This window comes from Aythya marila (genome assembly GCF_965140915.1).
Source record: "Aythya marila genome assembly, chromosome: 1".
NCBI classification, from domain to species: domain Eukaryota; kingdom Metazoa; phylum Chordata; class Aves; order Anseriformes; family Anatidae; genus Aythya; species Aythya marila.
The window spans coordinates 16,223,822-16,236,319 of NC_139042.1; the positions used below are offsets into that span (position 1 = coordinate 16,223,822).

General features: G+C 38.7%; 1 protein-coding gene across 2 annotated transcripts in view; it reads left to right on the forward strand.

Annotated features, from left to right (window-relative positions):
• Positions 1 to 3,544, forward strand: part of GRIA4 (glutamate ionotropic receptor AMPA type subunit 4) — a gene marked incomplete at both ends in the record, with an annotated part of 226,248 nt that extends 222,704 nt beyond the window's left edge. For both annotated transcript variants that reach the window (XM_082768749.1, XM_082768748.1), the window contains one exon: positions 3,380 to 3,544. In XM_082768749.1, coding sequence (XP_082624875.1) covers positions 3,380 to 3,544 — 165 coding nt within the window. The remainder of the gene's footprint in view (positions 1 to 3,379) is intronic.
• Positions 3,545 to 12,498: the final 8,954 nt, after the last annotated feature.

A 12,498-nucleotide genomic window follows, 5' to 3' on the forward strand; every position in this document is an offset into this window, starting at 1 on the left:
ACGCACTGTGAGGCAGCAGAAAATGAAAAGGTAGGACTAGTATGCATGCGTGTGATAAAGATGTTCAGAAGGGATAGAGGGCTACTGCATCTGCCCTTGGCCAGGAAGGAAAGGTGTTGTGAAGAGGGAGCAATCCCTTCCTCTTCTCTATTTTCATCTATCAGCACTAAGCCCTTAGCATGCCAGTCAGCCTGATAGCCTAGGAACAGTGCAGAGCCCAGCTCCCCCCTCTGCAGCTTCCCCAGAGAAAAGCCCTGCTGAGTTCCTCCCATCAAACCCACAGGTGTTGAGGGGATTTTCCCAGGGACGCCTCCCCAGCCACCACTACGTGACCTCTCCATGGGCCATGAGGTGCACCAGCCAGCTTCCAGTCCCACTGCCTTCTCTTGCTCTCCCACCCCATGCTGTTCATAACTGACCAAATTTACTTCAAAATTTACCAGAAAAAAAAAAAAAAAAAAAAAAGTGAACTGCTAACAAGACCAAATTCTAGAGGATGGCTCAGTAAACATGTAATCTATTTATTTTGACTTATATACTTCCAATTCAACATAGAAAAAAAATGAAAGTTCATCTTCAATATCTGTGCCAAAGACATCCCCAGGTGACCCAGGTACTCAAGTAGTCTGAACAACAAAGGGACCCACACAAATGGGATAATTATATTGTGTAGACTGAGGAGGTCAGCCTCCTAAATTCCCATTTCCCAGCAGGAACAGGACAGTTTATGTTTTCAAGTGTTTAAGTCAACAACTAGTTTAATCAAGACTAACGATATTAATCTGAAAAGTAACACTATTGCTTAGTTTGGAATCTAACACAGTTAACTGTTTACACTTAATGCACAGAGACTTCCACAACCTGAGTAATATTCACAGTAGATATCAAAACTTTTCCCTCTCATCCCAGCCTCTCCTGAAACCATTTCTGTAGCCAGGCCATAAATCTGAAATTGTAATAGCAATTAAACACAGCATTAGCCTGGCTCATTACCCATAGCTTAGTTTAAAATAAAACACAGAGACATATCTGGTTACTTTGCTTTATGGCACCTTCCTGAGTACAAGTTTGACCTGCTCCTGCTGACTTTGTCAACTGTCTGGGTTGTTTCCTGCAGTGTGTTGCTGAGCTGTTGTTAATCCGTGCCGTGAGAAGAGAGGAATTGCCTTATTGCAAATTTTTCTGTTAGCCCATGGAAGGCTGCTGAGAAATTGTTCATTATTCTCTTTTTTTTTTTTTTTTCCCTTTTTTTTTTTTTTCGTAGATCCCTTTTTACTGTCTTTCTGTCCTAAGTGTGTTGTCAATGGCCAGAAAGCTTTAGAGACTGAGCTAGAAAACCATCAAGCTTTGCATAACTCACTCATCTCATGTAAATTTAAGTTCTTTCTTGGATTTCCCATTAGCAAACAGATAGCTGATAAAAGCGATGGAGAGATGCTGGTACACAATGATGACTTGCTGGGAAATTTAACTAAATCAGCTGTCCCATTTCCAGCCCAGTCTGCATTGTGATCTGATCTGGTCTCTCATCCCTCCCCAAAACTCATGGCTACAGACCTTTTCTTGCCATTGACCAAACCATGTTCTGTGCATTTCTGCAGGCAGCAGAACCTTGACATTTGCAATAGGACTGTGGACGTGCACCATGTGGAGTTTCACCACATTGCATTGTGTCTGTGCTTTGCAAATGCAGTTTTTTATTTGCTGCTGGGTGTAGTTGAAGTTTTTGTTATTCAGCAGAACTCTGTATGGGCCCAGGTCCCCACTCACTCATTATCTATTTCTCCCTTTTGATATCTAGCTGTTGAGCTAGTTCAAGATATGTTGCCACAGATTACTCTGGCAGCAGGGAGACTTTTTAAAGGATTACTATGGACACTGCAATTGACAATTAACATCTTTTTTTTCAGCTGAAGGGGAATGCCATAATGTGCTCTTTAAGCTGGGGTCTTATTCTGAAATTTTTACAGTAATTGATTGGGGAAGTTGCTCATATATCCATATCCTGCTGTGCGATAAAGACAGCTGTACTTCGGAGAATTTGTTTTTGAAGGAGCAATACAATATTAGACTGGTGCATTTCATAGAAGTGCACCCAGAAACTGTGGAAACATTTGGGAGTTTTAAGGAATATCCCTCATCCCAGTTTAGGGCATACTGATTCCTTGGAAGGAGAAACCGGGCTCAGAGGGACAAAGACCTAAATGCAGAGATCAGTAATAAGGCAAATAAAATGATTTCATAATGTTTCTCATCCCTTTGCTCCTATGTGAATGAACCCTCCTGCCTCTCACTTTTTCCAGTCACTATTTCAGATTGCATCCCTGCATACCACTTACAAGCATTAGTTTAATAGACTATAGTTACAGCTGGCTAGAAATCAGAATTCCTCCACTACTTAGTATCTTATCACAGTATCTTTGAAATCTGTTTCAACACAGTGTAGTTTGGGTGCCTGATATTCCTGGTATCCTTTCTGCATTGGTTGACCCTAAACACCTCCCCTGACTTCAACCATCTAGAAATCATTCAGTCTAAGCTATCTCTATTTTAATGGGAGAGGTCTTTTATATTAGATTGCTGATTTTTGGACAGCTGAAGTTAGATGAAATAGCTGTTAATATTTTTTCTTCTGTTTGAGGCAATCAGTCTCTAAATAAGATAGTTCATTTTGATTTACCTGAAGGTAAAGATTTTGAGGTAACATTTCTTTAAAACATCATGTGGAAAGTTTAGACCTAATGTTAAGAACTATAGAAAATTTATTTTCTCTCTATAAACTACATTACCTTTGAAAGTTCCCACCTTCCCTAATTATAGGAAAATATATATATATGAAAAGAGATTTGAGAATGGATGCATTATGAGTAGAAGTAATAATTAATAATTTATTTAGATTTGGTCCATATCACAAAGACAGCTATAGCAATTTGTAAGCAATTTTCAGTAGTTTTATTTACTCCTGAAATACCTAGTTGAAGGTTTAAGACTACAAATGCCTGTGAATGACTTTATTCAAAGGTGCTAATGCTTTCAGGTTCATTAAAGGTCTTATTTAATGTAGTTTGAAGTAGTTTAGTTGAAGGTATTCCCTATTCTGTTAATTTCTTATTCAAATCTGGAATTTATATTTAAATTGATATTGATTTGTAATAAAATTTACCCTCAGAGTTTCTAGCCTTTTTCCCCTAGTATGCATAAATGCTATGTATTTTACATATATGATTATTATTTTTAATGTTAATATGAAAAAATGCAGATGTCTAAAATTTAATATTTTGGTGTTTGTTGTGTCCTGGTTTCTTGAAGGGTAGAAATTTTCTAACACTTTTTTTCTTTTCTCCTTTTTTTTTTTTTTTTTTTTTTTTTGGGGTGACAGCTTACCTTTTCTGAAGCCATAAGAAACAAAGCCAGATTATCCATCACGGGAAGTGTGGGTGAAAACGGCCGCGTATTGACTCCCGACTGCCCGAAGGCCGTGCATTCTGGAACTGCAATTAGACAAAGTTCAGGATTGGCTGTAATTGCATCGGACCTACCATAAAAACCAAAAAAATAATTGAGTGCCTTAATCAAACTGTGTTGGTGACTGATGGGAACACAGCACAGACTGTAACGACATGGGAGTGTCATTGATGAACTAATAATTTGGCTGAGAAAGGGAAGTACGTCCAAATGCGCCAGACATCATCAGCAACAATGTGTGCATGAGCTCAGCTCGGAAACCCAAACTCAGATTTTATATCAGGAAAATTCATAATTTAGTTTTGTTGGGGGGAGGGGGCTGGGAAGGGTGTATTAACAGCAACAAATTTCACTTGAGTGGACTTAAAACTAATAAGACTTGCCAACTTAGCCATTAAACTGTGAAGAACATGCTCAGAAAGGACAACATTTTGGTCTTTGTCTTGACAAAGAAAGAAAAATAGCTATAGAAGTCAATGAACATGCTAACCTGTGTCTCCAGAACATCAATATATACAATGGAAGAATATTCAGCTGTTCAGCTGTAGAAATGAATCACTAAACTGTGATAAGAAAATAATAAATATGTAAATCCTGTGAAAAAAAAATAAAGAAATTATTTACATTTTCTTTGAAAAAAAAAAAAAAGAGGAATATTGAAACATGCTTGCTTTTTAACTGATGTAAATTCGGTAGAGGACAACACAATTCTTTTTTCTAACCATCTTAGGGAACAATTCATTGCAATAATTGATATAAAATGCCATCACTGTAATAAAATTCAGAGACTTTTTTTTTATAAAAGTTGTTGGTCATCCTCTTGTTTGCTGTTACCTTCATTCTGTTCCATCATTCCGTGTTCCACAGATTTGCATCTGTCTAATACAAGAAAGAAAATTAAAAAAAATGTTTAGAGTACATCATCAGTCTGCAGTGTAGAATCAAAAGAGACTACGGGTCACTCATGTTACAGATATTATTTATAATCTTGTTCTGTGTAAGAAACTGTGGTTTTTGTACCCACCAAAAAGAATAAAACAACAAACGTTCTTATAATATCGACAGAGCTTGAGTTGTTTTCTGATTACTAGGGGCCATTAGTTATGTCATCTGGAGAACTGAACAGGATTACTCCAGGATGCAGGACCTTATCTTATACAGTCTGGGTCCCTGCACATTCATGAAGTGGTTTGAAGTCCTTAGAGAGGCGGGACTCTGAACTGCCAAAGTACAGTCATGATTATTCTGTAGGTGTTTTGGTACTAGTCATTAAAGTTCTTTCTGATAGGTTAGGGAAGCATTTAGTAATAGTGTCTGTCCTCTGGGGGCTTCAAGGGATGTGGTACTAGGGAGCAGGAAAGTAAAGATGATGGTTTTTCAAAATGTCTTGATACATATGGTGTTCATGGTACCCAGCGACCTCAACTTTCATCATACAGCCTTTCAGTGACAGGTGAGGGAAGTGTTACCGGGCATCATTTGAATAAAATCTTGATGTCTACATGAGTAGGCATGTCTGTGGGTGCAAAGTTGCAACAATTCTTTACTCATGATGGCTATTCCCCTTGGCCGTGCTAGACACTGGAGCCATCCAAGCCATTACCACCAATGTAACAGCTCCATTTTGAGGCCCAGACTGTAAATCAGATTCATATTCAGATTAATCATAGCTTCTAATGCCCCTGTGATTTTTTAAGGCCCACAGATTGTCATGTTCAGATGGCTTACATTTCACCATCCTCTGTGGCTAATGCTTCTCTCAGGTTCCAGGGCTTCAGGAGTGGGGCCTAATGGTGCCAAGTGATGGCCAACACCCAACAGTTACAGTAAAGAATAAACAAATAAAAAAGCTCTATGGACATGAGATTCATCCTATCTAATATGGACAAGTAAGAGGTAGTAAAGCAAGTGTTAGCTTCAGTTGGGGTATTAATATAGGTATTAATTTCTTTACTTCAAATACTCTATATACCCTTTATAGTTACTAGAGATAGATAATCAATGAGACTAAATAACCTCATCTTAAAGCAGACATTAAAATATCAAACAACTGAATCACAGTGTAAAAAACATGTATCTTTCTGCTGACTATAGTCTAGTCTGAGGGTGACCAGTTCTTACACAGATCTCTGTAGTGCAGGCAAAGGTGAAGATGAGGTGATGCTTACCCCTAAGGCATAAATACTACTGAGTGTGCAGGGGTCTTAGAGGAAAATGACACGGTGTTATGATGAATTGCTGTGACTCAACCTATTGTATATCCATGTTTTATCAGCATGTTTAGCTCATTCATGAATTACTGTGAACTGTTTGTGTTTTGGTGGCCAGAATGGTGATTTCTCTGATTTTCCTGTTTGAGCAAAGCTGTGAGCTCCCTCTCAGACTTCTTTTTACATTTGAATTAAAAGAAAACAAAGTTGCAGGGCTTTTTGTTTGTTTGTTTGTTTGTTGTTTTGTTTTTAAAAAAAAAAATGGTTTGTCTTGATTTTTCCTAAAGTAACATATTAGAGGATGGACAGACTGGAAGACTGAATGTGAAGGATACTGTCTATTCTGTTCTGCTGTGCCTTTCTATTTTTCCAGGAGTTAGTCTTCAGCCTTTCCTCGTTCAGGACTGTGAGCAATGCCAGTGCTGTCCAGGGATACATTACTGTCTTCCAGTGTTACACCTCTTACATCCTGCCCTGTCTCTCTGATGTATTACATTTATTTACAACTTCAGCAGACAGCACATCACTAAGGTTTGGAATGTCACCCCATGGAGTGCATTCTTAGGTGCCTAAGTTGGGTTTCCACTTAGCAACAAGACCTCACAGTCCTTTGAGATGTCATACCCAGTGTCAGTAACTACCAAGGATCCCCACCGAGAGGATTCACAATCAAGCAGCTTGACCAATGTGAGCAAGCAGCATGGCTGTGGAGTGCCGTGAATCACCAAAGGGCGCAGGGCCAGCAGCCACAGGGGAGAATTGCTGCATCCTCTCACCACTTCCAAGCCTTGTCCTTGGCCAGGGAATGCTTTGTTCAGAGAAAGCTCGGTTAGATGAGGTGAAGAGGAGACTGTGATGTGTGTAATAAAGTGCCATGGATATGAATTTAAAATAAATAAATAAATAAAAATAAACTAGATGGGAACATGAGAGAACTGAGAAACCAATCCCTGAGTATCAGTCTGCTACAGTGGCTTACTCTGTTGTCTTATTGAAATGGGTAACCTTTGCCTGCCTGCTACAGTCGTCTTCACATATCTACCTCAGGTATCTCTCAGACTTTTTTTTCTTGCCATTCTCCTGAAACACACATTGCTCACTACTCTATGTTTCTCCTCAACAGGACATTTGAGGATCAGTGCCAGAAAGTAACCTCCTGCCTTCTGCAGGCAGGAAATATGACCCAAAGGACGAGGAAGCAGCCTCAGGTCAGGTTCAGGAATATAATGGTCTCCTGTCCAATGAGCATGAGGATCTAAGGCTCTGTCATTAGATCAAGACTGCTTCAAGGTGCAAGAAGTAGCAATGCAGCTCCTGGTGGCTGCTGGGCTGCATCCTATTCTCCTGGCACAATGGTCTCAGCTCTTTTCCATCCTTCTGCCTTGCTTTTCCTTCAGCCACCTCCATCAAGCAGCTTTCTGACAATCACTGTCTTGAAGGGAGAAAAATAAACAAGGGAGTCTACTGAGTAAAGGAGACTATTAATATTGAGGTATTGACTCAAATATCATTCACATTTTTCTCCAAGGTTTGTCCTCAGAAAGAAAATGGGCTACAGTACTTGACCCATTTTCCTTCACATAGGCATCTGGTGCCACCTGGGGTGCCCCAGGCCATGCTTCCAGGCCTCCAGCTACAGGACTGGTAAGTATCCCATCAACCCCAATTCATACCTGCCCGTCCCAAAGGTATCTCAAACACTATTCAGAATCAGAAAAAAAAAGTACAGGATAGACATATGTGGCCAAATTAATTAAGTCTCATCAAAATAGTGATTCTTATCAACAAAACCCACATATCTGCTACATAAACTTAGGCATTTAGGCTCACCTGAAATGCCTTTGAGTATCCCACCTGGCCTCCTACTGGAAGTCCAGAAAAGTATGAGTCTTCTGTAGAGCCTGGATCATCACATCTAAGAGCCCTGTGGAGATGTCTTAAATGGCCTAAGGCATCTCAAATGATAACAAGTATCAGTGGGAGAGTAACTAAGTCATGCCCAATAGTCTGTTCAGTTGAGTTATTTTCGCACCTCCATCAACTAGATCTCCACAGAATGTGAAAAGATTATAGTTTTTCTACAGATGTCTACAATTAACTATCTTAATCTTGAACAGAATTCTATATGCATTTTTCTAAAATATTTTCAGCCTTGCTGTAACAAAGTGCAACTGGTAACGTTAATACTTACAGCAATATTACAATTTTCTTCAAAATAAGTGTCCTCCGAGCTGGTGTCAATCACAGTAAGACAAGCCTGATTTGACATTTGTCATTATATTTGTTGTTTTTCATTCTACACCTTCAACCCTCCCACACTGGTAATGTGTTGTATTAGACACCTACTAAATTCAAAATCAGTACAGACTTTCTGGGTTGTCTGAGGACCTTACAGACAAAGCTAGTCTTACACAACCACTGAATTTCACCAAGAGAGTATACTGGGAGCTGAATGTGCGTTCCCTGAGTTGAATTTGACTCAGTGCACTTAAGAATAGAGCCTGGGGAGAGGAGAATATATTACTAGCTGTAATCCTTGTGTACGGTGAAGGAGTGTTACCTGTCCCCTGCTGTCCCTTAGGGGTTCTGTTTTGGCGTTTGCCCTGGAAGGATGTCAGAATGAAGAGCAAATATTCTTTAATTTTGTGTAGAAGCTCCAGTGTTCTTCTGCCACCTCGATGTGCAGGCAGACCTTCATACATAATTAGACAATTACAGCAGAAAGGAGTTCCTGAAGCTCTCAACTGGCAGAATATACCTGCTACACTAATTCTAAAAGCAGGAAAAGAATGGTGGCCTGAAACAAGCTGCAGTCAGTTGTTGTAAACATGGATTAATTAACACCGTTACAACAAAATGTGTAATTGGCATGCAACAGGCAGTTAAACTTCAGCTGGAATGTCTAAGGTCAAGAAGTCATGAGCAGAATTATAAATAAAAACGTAGAATCACTTCCTTTTCTAAATGAAATGAATGTTTCAGATTCCAAATAACTTATTGATCAACTTATTGAACAATTGTATTAATTGTAAGACCAGGCAAGCTGAAACTAGTAAATAAGAATCATAGAATAATTTAGATTGGGGGGAACATCTGAAGGTCATCTGATTCAAACCTCCATTTAAAGGAGGTCCAGCTTTGAAGTTAGATCCAACTTCAAAGTTACAGAGGTTGCTCAGGGTTAGTCCTGTCAAACTTTGAGTATACCAAATGCTGAAAAACCCTAACCTCTCCGGGCAACCTCTTCCAAGTTCTGGCCACCCTCAATATACATGTAATATAAATATAAAGTATATAATATAAAAAAATATTTTCCTAAATTCAAAATCTTCCTAATAATTTTTGTAGCTGTGCACTGACAGTGGATTCAAAAATGTAGCAACACATATTCCAGGTTGCTTTCCTAGAAGCAAATAGATATTATTATTTGTGTAACTGAGCTCAGAACCTGGACCAATCTGTTAGGATAGAGAAAAGGCACCTGTCATTATACTTCAGAGGAGCATGCACTGCTGTCAGCCTTTCCTTATGGCTAAAAAGAGGATTCACTCTCCCAGCTCACCAATCCATCATCTTATATTAGCATCAAACATTAAAAAGTTATAAAGGGCATGGCCTGAATGTCTTTTTAAAGTGATATATCTCTAATAACTTTAAAGATCTTTGATATGATTAAAGTGTTGAAGTGGACTTAAAAGTGCTTGCAGATGAATAATATATTTTTCTAAAACTGTAGAAAAAATTGTATTACTTTTTCAGTTGTTATATATTTTATATATTATATGTAATATAATATATATATATATATTATATATATATATTCTTTTATATATTTTAGCTGTTCCTGTAAGGGTACAAGTATGGATTCTACCCAGCCTTATACCTGAGAGTAACTGTTCAAATGTATAAAAAAACTAGTATGAAATGCAACCAGTGGTGTGGATAGAGAGCTCTTATCTGGTGAGATTTCTACACCTATTTTGGTCTTATTTTATAGAAGTTTCAGGGAATATGGAAGGTACAAAACTGTAGAAGTTTAAATCCAGTAACTGTTGAAGTGTCATCTTACACATAACAGTAGTCATCAAGTTCATAACAATGTAAAAGAGGAGGTGTCTTCTACCATACCAGCTTATGTGAGAGAATTTTCGTGTTTTGTTGAGCAGACCACACCACAAAACTACAATTTATTTTTTTTTTTGCCTGTATTGTAAAAGGAACATTTTAATATTCTGATTACCTGTCAACTGGTAGAATTTCCCTAACTTTGATACAATAATAATAATAATAATAATAATAATAATAATAATAATAATAATAATAATAATGTAAAGGTGCTTTCTTTGGCTAAAGAGGAGAATCAATATCGGGGAAAAAACAAACAAAACTTTAAGTAGCTTCAACACAAAGATTAGGAAATAACTACTTGAAAGCCTACAGAAAATTCAACGGCATTCTGAGGACATCTGTTGATATTTGGGATGACATTAACTTCATTTTCAATGTAACTATCTAGGAACTAGTATAATGCAGCATTATCTGACTGATTTAAGATGACTGTGGGGGAGATTATCATGCCTTACCAATCTTTCCTGCTTTTTGTTGGTGAAGGCAACCAACGATGACTAATTCAAATGTCAACGTTTACACTGCAGATGTTTACACTTGACCAAGAAACTCCTACTCATGGAGACCTAAGTCCAACCACCAAAGTGTGAAAAAGAGTGAGACTAGCTCTGATTGTAACATCAATCAGATAAGGAGACAAGGACACAGGTACAACCATCACCTCTAAAGGGTATGTTTATGACATTTGGTTTCACAGCATCTGAAGCCTGGAGGTGGCTTGTTTTCCACTCTATGTGTAAACAAGTTACTTAGGACTCTGCTTGTCTCATAGCAGCCGTTTAGACACCACCAGCACATAGAGATAACTGTTTGCCCTCGACTCCAAAAAATTATGTTGGTTATCACACATTTAATTAAAATTGCTGATGCCACTGATGAGCTGGCAGGAGCCCTTATGTCAGTAGAAGGATGCCCTGAAAAGGGAATTCTCAGAGGTGAGAGAAGGTGGGAATGCATCTCCCTGCTGGGGCCTGATGCTAAATGCATCTCCAGCACAGCGTAGGCATGACACTTTGGATCAAGAGTGCTGAAGGCAGAATAGTACAGGCATCTTGAGGATGTGTGGAGGTATCAGGCACTTCTGTCTGTGCATTTAACCAGGTACATTTTGTTTACAGAAGAAACTTGGATCTGTGTCTCCTGCAGCTGAAAAGTGTTAATTAACTATTGGCAATACAGACACTTCTGCTTTCATGTTACTCTGTTAATACTTACTCCTTCACACCATGTGGCACAGAAGAAACCCCAGCCAGAACAGCCAGTGTCCCACAGTTTTAGTAGGGTATAGGGATATGGGCTCACAGTGCTGCTCCATGTGAACGTTTCCCCTGGCTCATAGAGGCCCAACACATTGCCTGTTCTGTAGCTTCTCTTTCATCGCAGCCTCTAAATCTTGGTTTACTGCTAAGCTTCTGAAGAAAACAAGGTCCATTTTTTACAGTATTTCTCCATATTTCTCTTCAGGCTAGCCTTGGTAATTTCTCTTTCTAAGAGACTTTTTAAGGGTCTTACTGTCCCTGTATATTTCATGGAAAACTTTGACATCTAATTCAGGATTGGAGATCACACAAAAACAGCAGACCAATTAGGAGCAGAGTCAATGTGACACTAAGCAAAGTAACATCATGAGCTTCTGGGAGATGATCCCAAGCACTTGCAAGCAAGCCAGTTTCAATACTCATCACTAGAACACTTCCTTGGGTTAAGCCCTAGAAGGTAGCAAATAAATTGAAAATACCTGAAAATTAAATAATTTATATAGAGGCAAGGTATAGTAGTTCATTTCATTTCTTAATTATATAGAGAATATTTAAAACCAACTCTAATACACAGTAACAATAAGAAGAAAACACCTTATGAAATATTAAATTGCATCATTCCCAAAGAAAATGTAAAACCCAAACAATTATTTAAAAACAAGCAATCTTTACTACGATTAGCGTTAAGAAAGAATGCCTGTTCATTCTCTGGAGACATTTCCGACTATGTTTAGCTGCCTTGGAGCTGCAGCAGCCGTCAGAAAGGAGGCTGTCAGGCAGGTTGAGTTACACCGCTAACTGTGTCGGGCTAAATTAGGTTCAATACTTTCCAAGTGTGCGATCTGTCACTGAAGGCTTTGAAGAGGCAAACACAATGCAATTGAGTCTGAAATTCTTCCAGAGTTTCTGAACAGAAGGGGAGCTTTCTTTCCTGAACAGAAGGGGAGGTTTCTTTCCTAAGCATGTGGGTACAGCGTCTAGCCTGTCTCCTCTTACTGTGTATCTAGGAAGACTGGGATCAGGAGTGAGGGTGTGTTTAAGGGTACTATGTTTGGACAGGTTTTTCAACACTCAGAAGACAGGAGCTGGTGTTTTGGTGCTGTTGCTTCCTTCTCCTCTCATTTTATTTGGCCACAAGAGATATGCAAAGTCTGAAAGAAGACTGTAGGATATCTGAGCCATTAAAATGTAGAGCTGAGAGGATTTGGTTCATCACGCTCACCTACCTTCCCCTCCATTCAGACATGACCACCTGATTTTCACATCCTGTATTAAGATTGGTAACCAGGAGTTACTGTGACATTAAATTAGCCTCAGAAAAATAATTGATTAGCATTAACCTCTACTTCTACTTTTGGCAAATTCTGTGTCATGTTTCCACAAATAAATAGTAGGGGTCCTGGCTCAAAGAGGAAACAGGCTGACATTTCCACTCA